The 18,543-nt window shown below is 33.0% G+C and overlaps 2 protein-coding genes across 4 annotated transcripts; one reads left to right on the top strand and one right to left on the bottom strand.

Annotated features, from left to right (window-relative positions):
* The first annotated feature begins 408 nt into the window (after positions 1-408).
* On the top strand, positions 409-12,223 carry LOC107622629 (putative sugar phosphate/phosphate translocator At3g11320). Of its 2 annotated transcripts, none has more exons than XM_088507783.1 (6): positions 409-648; positions 835-1,073; positions 8,790-9,266; positions 9,797-9,900; positions 10,009-10,237; positions 11,632-12,223. In XM_088507783.1, exons 1-6 carry the CDS (start codon positions 597-599, stop codon positions 11,776-11,778), a joined length of 1,248 nt encoding a protein of 415 aa, XP_088363909.1. In that variant the 5' UTR covers positions 409-596; the 3' UTR covers positions 11,779-12,223. The 2 variants fall into 2 exon arrangements, with proteins under 2 accessions (XP_088363909.1, XP_016180090.2); XM_016324604.3 differs by having other exon boundaries at positions 520-652.
* A 3-nt stretch (positions 12,224-12,226) lies between these two features.
* Positions 12,227-16,368, bottom strand: LOC107622628 (ARM repeat superfamily protein). 2 transcript variants are annotated; one of them, XR_015907112.1, is made up of 10 exons: positions 16,076-16,297; positions 15,601-15,984; positions 15,259-15,427; positions 14,842-14,928; positions 14,487-14,677; positions 13,813-14,008; positions 13,279-13,343; positions 12,656-12,757; positions 12,353-12,563; positions 12,227-12,271 (listed from the first exon to the last, which is right to left on the bottom strand). XR_015907112.1 is itself a non-coding variant. In XM_088507775.1 (9 exons), exons 1-9 carry the CDS (start codon positions 16,114-16,116, stop codon positions 12,404-12,406), a joined length of 1,395 nt encoding a protein of 464 aa, XP_088363901.1. In that variant the 5' UTR covers positions 16,117-16,368; the 3' UTR covers positions 12,227-12,403. The 2 variants fall into 2 exon arrangements, 1 of the variants encoding a protein (XP_088363901.1); XM_088507775.1 differs by having other exon boundaries at positions 12,227-12,563; positions 16,076-16,368.
* Between the last annotated feature and the right edge of the window lie 2,175 nt (positions 16,369-18,543).

Here is an 18,543-nt window from a genome sequence, read left to right as displayed (position 1 = left end):
AAATCTACATTTGAATATCTATGGGCCACTCTCATGCTGCCACGTGGACTTCTGAATAAATCTTAATTCGCCGAAGTCCCATACTCGTCAACACTTGCCTTGGTCCTTAGAGGTGGGACGTTTTTTCCTTTGTTTTTTTTTCTTTTTCTTTCCATTCATTTTTTATTTATTCACTCACGTACTTGTAATTAAACAGTTAATGATGATGAATGATAGATCCTAACCTAGAAAAAACATAGAAAAAAGTCATTTTTTAATTATTTTCCAAGATAAATTTTATTGCCTTAGCAAATGTACCAAGTACCATGTAGAATTATTATTCATCAAGCTTGGACCCATGGACGTTAATGGCACGTTGATTATTATTGGAGATTTTATCTACTAACTGAAAAATATTCGTGCGTTGTTGTTTGTAAAGTACCTAAAGTCCTAAATCATCGCTTTCAGCATTGAATCTACACTCAATCATAGTCTATATTCACTTGCTTGTTTTCTTTCCTCTCTTAAATTTTGATCCATCCCCCACTTATTTGAACTTAGAACTTCCATCTTCTCTCTCTCCAATTCCAACATAGATTCTTGAGCTTCCTACTCCAATGGCTCCAATTGCGCTTCTCAACCCAGCAACAAGTGTCACAACTATAACTGGCATGTACTATTATTAGTTTATTACTACTACTTTGTTGTCAAAAACACCCTTTAATTTCTTTCAATCTATCTTCACATGTATATTTTCCAAGGAACAAGGCATGTTTGATTATGTGTCAAACCAATAATAATAATAATAAATTGCTGATTTTGTGGGATTGGATTGGATTTTAATTTTAATTTCAGGAAAGGTGAAGAAGCATGTGATGAGGGGAAAGTACTCTTTTGGTGGTGGAAGAAGCTATAGAGTGGGATTGCCACCATTGTTGATCCTTCCAAGTTGGAGGGTCCAAAAAGTTCAATGTTTTGGTAATTGGAGTAGAAATGATTCAAAAGTAATTGGGGATAACAGAGGTTCCATGGTAGTGAAGGCTGCTTCTGAAGGAGGAGCCATCTCTCTACCTAAGCATTGGCCACTTTCAAAGGTAATTTGCAAATTATTAATTACCCCATAATATTATATGAATTTGACTCAAAAATAGTTTAAAGCAATTTTATATATACATTTAATTATGTAATGTCATATTAATAAAATAATTATTTTAATATTAATTACATAAATAATTATTTAAAAAATAAATATAATTAGATTATTATATAAAATATTTTGTATTATCAATGTATTAAAATTAAAAATTATATTATTGTTATTAAATATTTAAATGTTTTTAATAAATATATTAAAATTTTAAATTTTGTATTTGTTATAAATATTTATCGATGAATAATTTTAAAGGACTTTCGTCAGCAATTTTTTTTTTTTTGGGTTTGTTTTCTTATTTAACATGTGTTTTGCTTTTGCATTGAAAACTTTTGTATGACATTTTTTTTCCTCTTTTGTTATATATACTGTTGGGCCTAATTTAACGGCTGAAACTAACTTTTGGTCTAATAATTTTTTTAATGTCTTTTGTATTTGGACTAATGATAGTATTTCATTAGTTTTGGGCTGATATTGCCGTAAAGGTGTTTTGGGAGTAATGTTATAACAAAAAAGATTAATATGCTCACCACCCCACGACAAAATAAAATCTTGTTTTATGACCCACAAAAAGGAAATGCTCACCAAACAAAAACGAATGTCCATGACAAAAAAAATAATAATAATAATAACAGAACGTCCAAAGGATTTCTTTTTCTTACTTAAGTATCTTATTTATTACCAAGTCCAAAAAAAATATCTTATTTATTAAAGGTAATTAATTCTATTCTAGTATTTTACCGGTTAATAGTCAAATAATCTTAGATCATATGTGTGTCAACTTAGATTTTGAAAGATTAAAGCTTCTCAAATAGATTTCTAAAAAATCTAATAGTGAATTAAATTGGTTTATCTATCAAAGGTATTTTGTTTGTTGATTAAGCGCCGAAAAAGATTTAGGAATTAATATAGTGTTTGGAATTAAATTTTAGAAACTAATATAATAAATTTTAAATTTAAAAAACTAAAATAATAAAAATTATAAATCTGAAAAATTACTTTAAATATTTAATAAAATAAATTAAATATATCACATATATTTGTATATGAATACATAGTAACTAAAATATAGAATACAAGTAAAAATTTTGTATAGATTTATCACTTAAACAAAATTTAGTAAAGTTTAAAGAGAGATGAATGCATTATAATTTTTGAAAAAGGAAAAAAAAATCCATCGTACAATTTTCACATCATCTTTTTTTATTTATTTTTTTTAGTACTAGCATTGGTGTCATTTCTCATAATAACATAAACTTGAGTTGAATGAAACCTTGTCCAGCTCTTAAACCTTTGTAGTATGGCATATAATCGGCCCCCGCCTCACAAACCCCGTATCATAATTATTACAGTCAAATATATAATATATATATATATATATATATATATATATATATATAAGTGCTACTTATAAAAGTCATTTTAGTTTACAAGTCATATAAGTTAGGTTAAATTCAACAAAAAGGACGTTTACTCATACGAGCGTGTTAACACGCGCTACTCAACGGTTTTATAGCGCGTTTCGCGTTACTCCTCCTCCTCCTCCTCTTCCATCTTCTTCTTTTTTGCATTTCTCCTCTTTTTTCTTACGTGTTTGATTTTCATCGTCGTTTTTTTTATTATTGTTGTTGTTGTTGCATTTTTTTTCTTCCTTCTCTTTCTATTGATTTTACAACATTATGTATTTTTTTATTCTTTATTTGATTTTTTTCTCCCAAAAAGAATTATGAGAATATGAAATAAGAAGATGAAGAAGAAGAAGCAGCAGAAGATGAAGAGGAGAAAGAGGAAGAGTTTTGAATTAGACAGAAATTATCAGCATATATACACCGAAAATTCTTAAACAACACACCCAAATATTTTTATTTTACACCCAAATTTACTGCAAATAAAGAAAAATATTTTCTCGTTGTATTTTTTCTTCTTCTTTTTTTCCTTATTTTTTTCTTTCTTTTAGTTGAACGAATATAAGTTCATCATCTTTCAAGTAATTTTGTACCATTATGTGTTTCTTCTTCTTCTTTATTTGATTTTTTTTTGTTTTTATTCTTGTTAAAAGATTTAAACAAGAAGAAACTTGAGAAGATAAAATAAGAAAAAAAAAAGATGAATAAGAAAAAAAGAAGAAGATGATGACGATGATGATGAAAAAGAAGAAGAAGAAGCAACAGAAGATTTATGCAGAAGAAGAGTTTTGAATTATGCAGAACTTATCAGTACACATACATCGAAAATTCTTAAAGAATACACCGAAATGTCTTCGTGTTACACCCAAATACAGAAAAATATTTTTTTTTAATGCAGAACTTTTACATTACATTCAATTCAAACCATCAACAATGAACAATAATTTTTACAAACAAAAACAATATTATTTACCTACAGAATCATAAACTACTAACGAAAACATTAACTAAAATCGAACCACACCTCAACCACTTGATTGGATTCAAAATAATCAATTTCGTTTTGGTTCAATTGACAATCTGAACTTGAATTATTCATTATTTTCAACAACAAGATAACTGATGATGGAGGAGAAGGAGAAAAATGAAGGAGGAGAAGAAATTCCAACGAAAAAAGGAGGAAGAAGAGGAGGAGGAGGAGGTGATGTTGGTGAGAGAGTAAAACAAGAAGAAACTTGAGAAGGTAAAACAAAAAGAAAAAGATGAATAAGAAAAGAAGAAGAAGAAGATGGTGATGATGATGAAAAAAGGAAGAAGAAGCAGCAGAAGATGAGGAGGAGGAAGATGAAAAGTTTTGAGTTATGCATAACTTATCAGCACATATACACTGAAAATTTTTAAACAATACATCCAAATATCTTCGTGTTACACCCAAATTTGCTATAAACACAGAAAAATATTTTCTTTAACGCTGCATTTTTTTCTTCTTCTTTTTTTCTTTATTTCTTTCTTTCTTTTAGTTGAAAGAATGTAAGTTCATCATTTTCCAAGTAATTTTGTACTATTATATGTTTCTTCTTCTTCTCTTGTTTGATTTTTTTTTGTTTTTATTCTTGTTAAAAGAGTAAAACAAGAAGAAATTTGAGAAGATAAAACAAGAAAAAAAGATGAATAAAAAAAAAAAGATAATGATGATGATGATGATGAAAAAGAAGAAGAAAAAGAAGCAACAGAAGATGAGGAAGAGGGAGAAGAAGAGTTTTGAATTATGCAGAATTTATCAGCACACATACACCGAAAATTCTTAAAGAATACACTTAAATATCTTTGTGTTACACCTAAATATCTTCATGTTATACCCAAATTTGCTGCAAATACAGAAAAATATTTTTTTATTTCAGAACTTTTACATTACATTCAATTCAAACCATCAAGAATGAAATATTATTCACCTACAGAATCATAAACTACTAACGAAAAAATTAACTTGTATCGAACCACACGTTAGCTACTTGATTGGATTCAAAACAATAATCAATTTCGTTTTGGTTCAATTGACAATCTAAACTTAAATTATTCATTATCTTTAAGAACGAGATAAGGAGGAGTAGGAGAAAAAGGAAGGCGAAAAAGAAATTTCAATGAAAAAGGGAGGAAGAGGAGGAGGAAGAGGAAGTGGTGTTGGTAACGACGATAAACAAAAGAGAAGAAGAAGAGAAACAAGAAGAAGAACGTGCGCGCGTTAATTGAAATCTGTTAAATTAGGAGGCGCATGAAATGTGCGTGCGTAAGACGTGCACGTGAGGGTGATTTAGAAAAAAATGACTTGTATAGACTTGTATGGTAAAATAGCTTGTATCCGGAGAATAATTGATATATATATTAAAATTTATTAAAAATTTTAAAAATATTTTTAAATTTTATTTTATTTTAATTTTATCTCAAAAAATTTTAATTTATATTAAATATGTCTTTATTACGAATTTAGCAATAATTTCACAAGAATAACTTTTAACACAAACAAATCAAACATAATTATCATATATTATTACTAAATTGATCTTAATTTTTTTTTTGAAAATTTAACCGATAAAAATGTATTTAATACAAAAAAAAATTTCATAAACAAAAATTAAAAAAAATAAATTTTAAGAAAATTTTAAAAATTTCTAACAAACTTAAAAGACAAAAAATATATTTATCTCTTTATTAACTCCATAATCTATCTATCAGAAGAATCAATGAGTGAGTTAAATCTCAATTTGACTCCTAAAATTTGGCTTGATACTCAATTTAACTCTTATAATTTCGTTAGCTCCAATTAGAACTCCCAAACGTCACCAGAAACTGATTTGGCACATTTACTTAACACATAGAACACATCTAAGACGACGTCGTGTTCGTGCTCTAATTCTATGAAAGCGACATTGTTTAAGTGTGGATGGGTGTTAAAACTCTCCTTTCAAACCGTATTACACATCAAAGATTCTTAACCATCTCACTGTGACAACCACCATTGTTTTTCTCTCTATGTACAAGCTTCACTATAATTCCCTTTACTATCAACAACAACAATAAAAATATTCGATTTTTTTTTTGAAAAATAAGAACAGGAGTAGAGAGATAGACAGAGAGAGAAGCAAATGAGGAGGCAAAATTGTTGTACCATAACGCACCGATAATTTGAGCGATGTTAATGTTGTTGCAATTGCGACGAGTCTTTGTGTTGAAGGAGAGAGGGACTGAAATGATGCCATTTCGAGGTGATATTATGAGTGAAAGTTTTCGAACATCGGTGGAGAAACCAAAAAATAAGGATTTCGAATGGCAGTTCTACGAGGTCCACGATCCCGACTAAGTTAGGAAAAAGAGAGGTGCAAGGCACTACGAGATTTGAAGGCCACTTCTATCTCTCTCTTTTGTTGATATTGGTATCACGAGCCACTACAAATTGTATGTGATTAGGGTGTGGTGGGTTTGGAGTTATTGATAGTACATAATTTAAAGAAGAGGGGAGAGTAAAATTTTGACTGCTATTCTTAATTATTTCTAGAAAGACAGCAATAGATGATTAGTTTGAAAATTTTGAGACTTTATTTAGGAGTTCATTTTAATTGTAGAGTCAGATTGAGTCATCTAATATCTTTTTTATCCCATATAATCATTACTAAACACACTCAATACTGAACAGATTATATAATGAATACTGTATCAAGTAAATGTGTCAAATTAGTATTTTGGTAATAGAGATAATTACAAAGACAACCAAAAATTACTATTATAAATTTAAAAATTTTAACGGGAACTAACAAAATTATAAAGATTAAATTGAGTATCGAGCCAAATTAATATTTAACTCATAGTACTAATGTTGCATCGCTTCAACTCTAACATGGGTCTCACAAATTTCAACCATGGTCTTTTTCTCTACCAATGCAAGATTTTTTTTTTGCTTTGGATCACGTTCCAATCAAATTTAAGCATGGTCTTTTTGCATGGACTATGTCAAAATATAATGTAGTAGTCCTAAATTAATAAAGTAACGTGTATTCTTATTTTTGAATTTGTCAAATTTGAATAAACTCTCACTTTTCCATTCTCCTAATCATAATATTTTTATGAAGTAATTTTATTCTATATTCTATGTGAAAATCAAATGTATTTTTATATTTTTAATTTAGTTTCAATACATTTACATATTTATTTAATCAGAATCAAGAATTTAAATGATTATACATTCAAACAATTAATTATTCTTTATAAAATTTAATTTTTATACATGGTCACATAATGAATTGTATGATTGTATCTACTATATTAGTAAAAGTATCTAATTTAAATTTACTATTTAAAAAATAATTTAAATATATAAATTTAATTGAATGCTAGTATATTATAGTTTAAACAGTTTTTAATATGTATTAATACTCTATGCATGAGATTTTGTTTTTCAAAAAGAAAAATTCAAACGTGGAAAAGCAGACAAGGCGGCGTTTGGACCAGCCTTTCCTCGCACCTCCTCTTGGCCTAATCGATGTGAAAACCGTGTCGTGTTAATCAACAACAATAGTAATAACTAATAAATAATAAAATTTAATTTTGATAAAATATAAAATAATTTTATACGTACTTCTAATTATTAGATGGCATATTTACATATCACAACAAAATAAATACATATTATGAAAAATAAATATAATTATATAATTGTATAAAATATTTAACATATTAAAATTAAATTCTAAATAATAAAATAATATAATATCCTCTCTCCTCCAATTTACAATACTACTAAATAGTAAATACTAGTCCAAATTTGCATCTAAATTGGACTAATTTGACTAATTCTAAGATACTAATATTCTTCTATTCCATCTTAACTCCACTCGTCACCTACGATCTCTGATCTTCCAGTTGTCCACATTCAGATTCGTGGCTCGTGGGTGGATGGATCATGAATCCAATGCTCTTTTTTATTTTATTCAAGTTCCCAAATGCCATCCCCTCTTTCATTAGTTTAAAACCAAATTATTAACATGGATATATCTTATTTATTTAATTTGATTCTTCCACTTTTCCATTTCTTAACTCTTTCCTCAACCAGTTGACCATGTGCCCTTTAATTAAACTAATTAAAGATACAATATATATTTGATTATTCCCCCACCTCCCCCCAATCATGCAGATAGATTACACATAAATATGGCAAATATATATTAATATTAATTAATTACTTAATATCAACTAGAGTAGGAGGATATTGCACCATATTACCATGCTTATTATCCCAAGTTTAATTCGTATACCATGTTCGTGAATCATTGGAAAGATTTTTTTAAAAAAAAATCGCAAAGTAATTATATTTGGGATAAGAATCTAAAATAAATTAGAATAAAATTGATAAATTTAAAACTATTATAAGCAAAAGCAGCATTTTGAAACTTATGATTATGAACAAAAATTTGTTTTTTTCCCCGATAATAACTATACTATTTAACGACCGGTATCAAATATTAAATAATAATATATACAATAATTTCATACTTACTTTTAAAATTGTACTACTTAAAATAATATTTTAATATTTTTAAATATAATAAATTATCTTAAAACAAATTTTCAATTACAGCAATTCAAACATAAATCAATAGTAATATAATCGATTATTTTTTTGAAAAAAATATATAAATAAAAATGATTATAATAAATTAAAATTTGAAATACTTTAAAATATACTCTTACTCTTTTTTAAACAAAAATTTAAGTATAATTATCTATGTCTAAAACTGTAAGTGAATTTTCACTTCTTCTTTTTTTTTTTTAATGACTTCCCTTATAAAACACATAAAAACCGTATCGTAAAGTTGCAAAATCACAAAATCACTGTTCTAAACTTCGAATGCATCTTCTTCCTATACGCGTTAAGAATTAGAATAAGTATAAACGCGCACAACCCCTTCATCACTTCAGCTTTTAATTCTCTCTCTCTCTCTCTCTCTCTCCCAGTTAGCAATTCCATTGCTGCAGAGTAAGAGAACTCAATCACAATTCACACACAAAACACAGAGACCCAAAATTTTCTTAATCCGACACAGACCCATAACACCATCCGTAAATTCTCATTGCAAATGACACTGTTGGGTGCATAGATCCATGAAATGCACCCATAAAGCTACCACCTTTTCTGCAATGCCCAGATCCAGCACCCAGCAATAAATAACAACAAGGTTCACAACTTTCTATTGAAATCGCAGGACCCAGAAGAAAAACTCCAAGACCCAGTTCCCAGAATGAAGGGTTCGAGCCGTTTCTTCACGGTAGGTCTTGTAGCTTCATGGTACTCCTCCAACATTGGCGTTCTCCTTCTCAACAAGTACCTTCTCAGCAACTATGGCTTCAAGTACCCGATCTTCCTCACCATGTGCCACATGACAGCATGTTCTTTGTTCAGTTATGTTGCCATAGCGTGGATGAAGGTGGTGCCTTTGCAAACCATACGATCCAGGGTTCAGTTCTTCAAGATCTCTGCTTTGAGCCTTATTTTCTGTGTCTCCGTTGTGTTTGGTAACGTGTCGTTGAGGTACCTTCCTGTGTCGTTTAACCAAGCAATTGGTGCCACAACGCCTTTCTTCACTGCCGTTTTTGCTTACCTAATGACGTTTAAGAGGGAGGCTTGGCTCACATATCTCACACTTGTTCCGGTTGTCACTGGTGTCATCATTGCCAGCGGGGTAAGTAAGTAACTTCAACAAAGTTGTGAGTTTCAAGTTACTGGGGTTTTAGTGCATTTTGATTGATCTCTTGATTTGTTAATTGGAATAGCATTATAGCAAGGTATAGGAAATACTTAGACTTTAGCTTCTTTATGCTTTGTTATTTTTTGTTTTCAGCTTCCCTATGATTTTGTGATTTGTTTAGGGTGTAGGGGTTTATTCAATTTGGTGATCTTGTGATTTGTTGAATTGGAATTGCAAATTATATAGGAATTACTTTTTGGATCTTTAGCTTTCTGATTTGTCATTGTTTAGGTCCCATGCAAGTGGTAGATTCTATTCATGAATGAAGTAGTTTCGAAGTAGAAGAAAAGAGATCAAAGAAATTTGTTTAGTTCATCTTCTGTTTTCCATTTATATTGCTCTCTCAAGGCTCAACTATTATTTTAGTATCCAATTTTAAGTAGTGGTTGATCTTTCTTTGATTGGTAAAAATGTAAAACCGCATTGGTTTCTTATGTGTTTTCATCTTCCTGTTTGGTCAATAGGGTGAACCAAGTTTCCATTTATTTGGATTCATTATATGTGTTGCCGCTACAGCTGCAAGAGCCCTGAAATCAGTGCTACAAGGAATTTTGCTTTCTTCCGAAGGGTAAGGGGTCGCTAATTAATTCATTATAATCATTAATGTGTAGTCTCTACTTGGTTTTCAAGTTTTCTATTCAAATAGCTGCTAACCTCCTTTTTCCCTCTGCATCAGAGAGAAGCTCAATTCTATGAATCTTCTCCTTTACATGGCTCCTATGGCGGTGGTTTTCCTTCTTCCCGCTACACTTATAATGGAAGAAAATGTGGTTGGAATCACTTTGGCGCTTGCCAGAGATGATTCCAAGATCATTTGGTACCTGCTATTCAATTCGGCGCTCGCATATTTTGTCAACCTGACCAATTTCTTGGTCACAAAACATACAAGTGCTCTGACCCTTCAGGTATGTCCCCATAATTCAGATTGCACTCAGACCTCCCTTTTTACTTTTATCTATTCCATTCCATTCTAAAGTTAATTTTTTTTCACTCCTAAAAGTTTGGTAGTTGGGAAATCAGACCTCGGTGGTTGTCATGTATTTATCCAATCATTAGATAGTCTTAGTCACCTTTAATTTTTTATTAGTTTATTGGCAATGTGCATTGGTTGGTGCTGGGTTGTCTCTGCTTGTTGAATATCTGTTCCCTGATTACCCGTTTCTCTTGACCACAATTTTCCTGAGGTTATTAGAATTTTCACATTGCCTAGTCATATAGATGATAATATAGTTTCTCAAATGCCAAAGTTCTATTTTAGTCCTAGAAAGTTATAGTATTAGTTTTTCAAATGTATTGTCACCATATAAGCAAGATCCAAAACGTTTCTAAAATTTGACTTGTTCAGTAATTAATTTAGTGATTTACAGGGATGAATATGGTGACATGTTGAATCTCTGAGGGACTCTAGCTGTCACAACAATCTTCCGTTTAGGGACTAGTTGTGACAATGGTTTTTGGAGTTTGCTGAATTATTTGGGTGACTTCTATAGTTCTATTTATTTAGAGGACTAAAATTAGAGTTTACTAATCAAAGTTAATCAATTATGCAGTTTCTTGGGAAATGTCAGACTATGTGATTATGAAAGATGCCACTAACAATTCAAACTGGTTGCATAATTAGCTCATCAACTTTTTGGACCATCTCTAATGCTGATGCTAGGTTATTGGTAGTATATAAGGATCTAAAATTAATATAGATACTGTTCACGTTAGTTGACATTTTGCCATCAATATCCCCGATTACTTGTTAACCATGATTAGAACTAGAATTAATTATTTGCCCCCATGGTTTCTTAACTATAATTAATATGTTGACCCGATTTCCCAAACACATTTTGAATATTTAGTGTATATGACCTTAGGATGAGTAGGAGATGGTCAAATGTATACACAATTTGCACAAATGATTGGGAATGGATAATCTCAATTGTTAAAAAAAATTGAAGGAGTAAAGTGTGATCTCTAACCCTTCATTGTTCTCTCTCATGTTTTTTTTTGGTTCCACTTATAAAATTAATGGTGAGAGATTATACTTTACTCTCTCAATTGTTAAAAAAAATTGAGAGGATCCATTCCCCAAATTATTGTATATTAGTTATAAAATATCAAAGACCCAAGTACTCACCAATTTCTTGTTGCTGTTAGCTTTTCTTAGTTCTTATAGATATATGCTTTTGGATTAATGAAAGAAGTGTAACTGCGGACCTGTGGCTAGATTTGCATTTTATGTAGTCAAATATTGTATCTATGCTTAAGTTGATTCCTTGTAAACTCATATTTTATACTTTGGCTTATGCAGGTACTAGGGAATGCTAAAGGGGCTGTAGCAGTAGTAGTATCAATTCTAATATTTAGAAACCCAGTTTCGGTTACTGGAATGATGGGGTACACCCTCACAGTCTTTGGAGTTATCCTTTACAGTGACGCGAAAAAGCGAACCAAATGATATATACACCATTCTTGTGAAGTTGACATTCAACTCCTTATATTTTGTCTTGGTGACCGCACTGCACAGACAACCTCAATCAAAGATTATACAGAGGCAAATTTGTTTAGCATGCTAGTGACATAAGATTCAGTTTTTCTGACTCTTGGTATACAATTTTTTCTTTTTTTGGTTTTACTTCTCACACGTAAAACCTCGATTGAATGGGTTAACAGTTGTATAAACATTTATTTAGAAATAGTCCTCACAGTTGAAAAGTTGCAATAATTGACTTGTTATTATCCTGCTTCACACCGATGTTGAGGTAAATCCAGAGGATTAGAGGAATGTCTTCTCTGTCATTTTATTCTTTTGGGATAAGAGTGGTAGAATTGAACCACTACTCATGTTGTTAACACTACCCACATTCGTTTATTAATGATAAGATTCGTATCTTTAGCTCTCAGCCTTGATGCCCAAAATTTTCTCTTCTACTGATTCTCATATAGACTCTCTGTTTTGAATCACATAATTTAGAAATGATCCCAAAATTTTAACTAGATCAAACTTTACAAAAACATTCATGGTCAGGTACCTCAATTAGTGGAGACCATGTCAAGCACTTCCATAACCAGATACATGAATGCTATCTAATCATGTTTGAAGGGGGTGTAGATCCCTGCTGATGGCAATGCTGTGGAGGCGGAGTAATGCTGTCTCTTCCACTTAATGGAAGATCAAGCTTGGCCAAGTTTGGATCAGATCGATGCTTCTCCCAAGCTGCTGCGAAATGCTGGCCTTTGGTTCTAGGTAAGCAAAAAAAAAAACTTGAGACCAATTGAGGGAATTAATAAAGTATATAGTTAAATTATTCCATAAAAAAAAAGTAAAGTCTTACCCTTGAAGTAGGATTAGTATCTGATATATATTTGATCTAACCTCCTCTCTAGCCGTTCTCAAAGCTGCCTCCTTATAAACGAGCGCAAGTTCATCTACCAATCTGAAGTCAAATCATGTTCCAACAGGAATAAGGTATAAAGAAATATCAAGGAATAGTTTAATATCCACATTGCAAAGATCCAGCCGGATAAGTGGGGAACCACACAATTAAATTGCAATCTAGGAAGTCAATGGAAGCCTACAACCAGAATTTAAGGATCGTGCACAAGGAACTAATCAAGGAAAATTAACTACTAAAGCATCACTTAAAATTCAAGCCCTTTTCTTATTTATTCTTTTCCTCATTTTCAACCTCTATTGTTTTGTTAACATCTTAAAATGAAGGGCCACTGACTTCAGACAGTTACTTCAGAGTAGCATTATGATCTTGCCAAAGAGAAAATAAAAAAATAACATAACAGCAGAGTTAATAAGAAATCACTACATCTGTGGCATTGACACTATGAAAGTAGATACTAAACTGCTACCCAACAATTAATTAATTGATACCCTGTTTATCGAGCATTTCAATGCAGCATTTATCTGAAATAAAAATGTCATGTAGTTGAAATTTAAATTCACCTTTCAACATATGGTGAGTTCCTAACCCAAGTCAATCTCAGAACTACATAAGTACATTTCAGAACCTGCAGAATAACATAACAGCAGAGTTAATAAGAAATCACTACAACAAAAACAACAATGAAGCCTTATCCCATAGGGTGGGTCGGCTACAAAGATGATAGATCGAATAATGATATTATGCCCTGCCATATCATATATGAATTAAGGCCATCACGCTTAGATCTCTCTTGGGCACCTTAGTAAAAAATTACTACAATTTCCACTAAAAACTAGAACAAAATTGTTTATATTGAATTATTGATCAATGTCCAATCCATACAAATAGAATACTAGAGTAGAAAGCCAATACAAACTATTGCAATTGTCCAGAATGTATTTCAACATTGCAAATTGCACCCAACAATTTTGGTTCAGAGCTGGAAAATGTTATAGTCAAAATCATGACATAAACTTGGAATGTGTTTTCCAAATGTTGAAGGCATAACCTGGTGAATTCCTAAAACTTCCCCATAGACATCGAAAGATACTTACCAAAATAAGAGTCTCATCGTCATCGACATGCATCCACTGAAAAAATAAAGGGAAAATGCGCCTGAAGTGAGCTAATAACACAAGACCAACTGCATTAAATATTGAATCGGAAAATTTAAGCCATGCAATGCGGCGTTCTTTGTTTTTGGGCTGGCGCTCCAAGTGACTTAACATCTCATTTAGCATCTTTTCAAACCTGTTCAAGGCAATGTTACATTGAAGTCGACATAGAAGAAAGCGGAAATTAGAAACATCGACATAGAAGAAAAGCGGAAATTAGAAACATTTAAGTCTCATTATTGACCAATTAAAAGGCAGACATGTGATATGAGCAACTTTAGATTATAATTCCAAAATCAGAGATTTGGTGGAACACTTTCTGACATACATAACAGGTAAGTTATGCAGCTTTTTCTGGGTAACAGCAAGTTAGCCAACATGATCAATCAAGTGAAAAAGAATAAAGTACCAAGCATTTCAAAATTAGTATTCAGACAGGAGAAATGACAAGAACTGCATTTTCTGACTACATAATTTTTCTCACAGGCATAGGAATTCAGTTTGCTAATAATTCCAATGCCACAATTCTAGGTGGTATATGCAGACATAAAATATTCGCTATAGAGTTATGTCATGTATTAGATAAAGGACATTGTGTAGAAATGAAAATATACCAGGGGCTACGCGGATTACTTCTCTGAGTCAGAGTTGAAATAACTACTGATGTCTCAACCACCTGCTGCCATATCTCATCAGTAGAAGCAATATTCTGGCAACAAGCATCAAGAATCACATCCGCATATGAACCAATCTCAGCAGCAGCAACATTTTTTCCAAGATGCGCAAAACAAACCATCCCCTGCCCCTGAAATCGTACAAGGAAAAAAGATTTACCAAAAATTGACCAACTTCTATTTAAGATTCAAACCTTCTAAACGATTTTCCTAGAAAATTAGTACAACCTCAAAGAAGAAACTACTAGTCTAAAACCCAGTTTCATGATTCAGTTGCAGTTATAGCATAGCATACCTTCACCTCTGGCGACCAATGATCAATGGCAGTCAGCGAACAAGGAATCACCAATCCATAAAACTTGCCCAAAAGAGGATAATCAACCTGTGACACAAAACCAGTTCAAACCCCTGAACAGCTCAGTTCTCAATGCATCACAAAGGGACAAAACAGAGCCAAAGTTCATTCTTTTATCTTCCCCTTGTGTTTGAACAATAATCAAATCTCTGTAACACTAGTAGCTCCAGAGAAACAAACCGTACTCCAAATGAATCACACTAAAACCTACGTAGCACCTTTTTGTACAAAATGCGCTTTACCATTAAAAACCAAACAAAATTTTGCCAACTATGTTGAAATCAACTGACACTCAATGTGAACCTTTCGAACTACAGTGTGAGTTGTCATAACTGAAATCAAAACAAGCCATAATACCTGAGTGACAAACCATCGTAACTGAAAAGCAGCCAGAACGGCAAACCCAACCGGCACCCTAGCTGAAGCAGCGGAGAACTCATCATTATCATCACTCTTATCAATGGAGCTCTCCTTTATCCTCTCCTTGAGAAGCGGCAACACCTCAGGCACCAGCTCCACCACCAACCTTCAAACAAAAAATTACCCAAAGAGAGTGAATGATTGATTCCAATGATATAATTAACAGAAAACTAACTTTCCAAATTGGTCTCCAACTTACTAATAACAGAAAATTAACTTCTCAACTAATACATTAGTCTCTATCTAACTGACTAATAAAATAAGAATTTTTAAAACCACCTCTTCTCTTTCGGGAGCGAGTCACAACTCAGCCCGAACTCGGCAACGTTATCGAAGATCCCACCCTCATCCGCTGCGGCGGCAGCGTATTGTTGGGAGAATTCAAGGAAGGAGGCCGCGGCGAGTGAGGAGAGGTGCGTGGGGATCCAGGATAGGAGCGTGGATTGGTCGGAGGTGAAGGGCTTGAAGGTTGAAGCGGAGGATAAGAGCGTGCAGGCGAGGGCGAAGTCCTTGATGGAATCGCTTAGGGCGGTGGTGGTGTTGGAAGCATCGGACGGCGGCGGAAGAAGGAGTGGTTGGAGGAATGCTTTGACGGAGACGGAGGAGCTCTCAGGAGCAGTGTAAGGAGTTCCGGCGAGGCACTCCGCGATTTCGTTCGATAACCTAATAAAAATTAAAGAAAAGAAAATTGCAGTATGAGAAAACGGCAATAAAGGAGAGAGAGAGAGAGAGAGAGAGAGAGAGAGTATCCGACCGCTTAAGAAGCTCCCGGAGAGTTGAATGTGAATTCGACATTTGGTGGATGCTCTCTCTCTCTCCCTCTGGTTCGTTTACGACGGCGGGCCTTTAACTCTGCTGCTCCCTAACGAGTTTTTTTTTTTTTTTTTTTTCTTATGAGAAGCAGCAGTCGGCTCAATTTTTTGGATATTGGGTTAGTTTAGGTGTGATGCTTTATTATTGGATATTATGCTATTTTGCAAAGTTTTTGGAGACTAATAATTGGTAGGAGAAGGATTGCTTTAGCCGGATTTTTTTTAACTGCTTTATTAGACGGACAACGGAAAATTTGAACAACATAATAATAAGCTGGAAATTTGACTTAAAGAAGTTAAAAAAAATCTACCATTCATTATACTCTAATTTATTAAAACACTAATTTTTTTCCAAATTTTCTGTCGTCGCCGCCGTCGCTTGGTCTCCCACCAGCTCCATCGTCGCCTCTAGAATCGTTCTCATTGTCGCTGGTTCGTCAACAAGGACCCTCATTGGCGTTGCTCTAGATCAGAAATGAATATCACCGCCAGACTCCTCCTCGCCGTCGTTGCTTGGCTTGCCACGCACCATCACCGGTATCACTCACTCATAGTGAAAATAACCATTCACTTAAAGATAAAAATAATCATCCGCATACCTACTAAAATGACCATCCTAAACTAGCCGTGATTGAATACCAGAACTTGAACTCATGGAGGCGGCGAACGAAGGGATGGAACTCATCGGAGCCCTTGGTGGGGAGAGTGGTACCGTTGTAGAGTTCTTAAATTTCGGGATCAACCTAAGGGTAAAGGAAGCGATGAGGAGATTGAGCATGTAGATTCCGAGGCTGTAGGAGACGATGTAGAAGTCTTAGATCAAGTATACACGCAGAACGTAGATACAAGCGATGGTCAAGGAACCAATCCAACGGTTGAGCATGTGCGGCGTGGTCTTGTTGAGAAAATGTTGGTATTGCCGCAACACCGTGAATTTCCATCGCGATATGGCGCCATCCAGTGAAAAATAGTTGGCGGAGGTGAAAGAGATCGACGCCAGTGAGAGGTGCAAAACGGCGTCACTACCCGGGTTGGAAGAGAACATGCTGCAGCAGTGAGGGGGCCGGAGGTGTCAAGACCTTTGCGGCAACGACGATGACAGTTGTAGGAGAGACCGACACCGTTGAGGGGGGTGGGGTGCAAAACGTATAATATGTGGATGTGTAACCGTACGTAGTGGTTAGGTGCTAATTCTAATTTTAAAATTATGATAATAATTATTTAATTAATTAAGAATCTGATTTTTAATTTTAAATTTATCTTTTTTTTTTAAAATTGCTGTTCATGTTGTTTATTATATACATTGTTCTTCTATATTTTTCCTTTTTTTAAAGAGAAAATGACAAATAGGTCCTTGACCTTTTGGCCACAAACATTTAAGTCCACGAGAATTTGAAAATACATTTAAGTTCCTGACATTCTCAAAACTTAGACAAATCGATCCCTCTGTTCACTTGGGTCTGCCAGACCCAATAGAAAAATCAAACATGGCTTCTGTTGTACTGACCTGGCCGATATACGGATACACACGTGGAAGAATTTTTAAAATGAGACAAATTATACCCAGGGATCGATATGTCCAGGTTTTAAGAAGGTCAAGAACTTAAATGTATTTTCAAATCCTCAGGGATTTAAATGTCCATGGATCAAAAGGTCAAGGACCTATTTGTCCTTTTCTCTTTTTTAAATATACAAAAACACAATACAAGGGGCGTATTGCATTGTTTTTAATTAAAAAAGACAATACAAGGGGGCGTATTGTCAGGACGCAGGGAGCGGATTGACATTACAAGGAGGCGAATTATAGTTTTCAGATTAAAAAATATACCTCGAGTATTATAAAAGGAGAAACAAATTTGTTAAGTTGAGTGTGAGCATGAGAGTATTTATTTCGTTGAAAGAGTAAGAGAATAAAAATGGAAGGATGTGTTAGTTTGAGAATATATTACAACGGCCAAATCTTTCTCCAAACATCTAAAGGTATGAGTTTTGTATGTGAAAATTCATATGATGTTGTTATTCCTTTTGAAATAAATGTTAGGAATTTAAGAATATACTTTGTCAATGTATTGATAATCAAACATTAAAGAGAGTTACAAATATTCTTTATAGACAGTCTGTGTTAGTATTTGGTAGTTTTGTTCAATTTCAAATAATGTATGTGGTTGAGGATGTTTTTTATCTTCTAGTAAACACGAGCACAAGTGTCAGTTACCAAGTTATATGTTGAGTTCAAAGAATTAGTTGAGGTTGATTTATCCGAGGTTAACATCCACTGGACGGTTTATAACACTGAAAGCGAATAGGAATTTGATGGCACTTATTATATTGTTGGTCCAACTGAAGATATAGATGAAGATGATATCATAGTTGAGCCTGACGTTGCAGATGTGGCAAACTCACTAGGGAA

Source organism: Arachis ipaensis, chromosome B10 (assembly GCF_059453495.1).
Source record: "Arachis ipaensis isolate K30076 ecotype BB chromosome B10, ASM5945349v1, whole genome shotgun sequence".
NCBI lineage: Eukaryota > Viridiplantae > Streptophyta > Magnoliopsida > Fabales > Fabaceae > Arachis > Arachis ipaensis.
Note: the sequence above shows the minus strand (reverse complement) of the source record. Positions and strands in the feature narration are given on the sequence as shown.

What these genes read in the sequence shown, in the direction of transcription:
- LOC107622629 (XM_088507783.1), top strand. Translation starts at nt 597, where the DNA reads ATGGCTCCAATTGCGCTTCTCAACCCAGCAACAAGTGTCACAACTATA. An exon ending in AGCATTGGCCACTTTCAAAG is followed by an intron (nt 1,074 to 8,789) that starts GTAATTTGCAAA and finishes TTGAAATCGCAG; the next exon opens with GACCCAGAAGAAAAACTCCA. An exon ending in ATTTTGCTTTCTTCCGAAGG is followed by an intron (nt 9,901 to 10,008) that starts GTAAGGGGTCGC and finishes CCTCTGCATCAG; the next exon opens with AGAGAAGCTCAATTCTATGA.
- LOC107622628 (XM_088507775.1), bottom strand. Translation starts at nt 16,116, where the DNA reads ATGTCGAATTCACATTCAACTCTCCGGGAGCTTCTTAAGCG. An exon ending in TACGATGGTTTGTCACTCAG is followed by an intron (nt 14,929 to 15,258) that starts GTATTATGGCTT and finishes TTTGTGTCACAG; the next exon opens with GTTGATTATCCTCTTTTGGG. An exon ending in AACTCACCATATGTTGAAAG is followed by an intron (nt 12,758 to 13,278) that starts GTGAATTTAAAT and finishes ATTTGACTTCAG; the next exon opens with ATTGGTAGATGAACTTGCGC.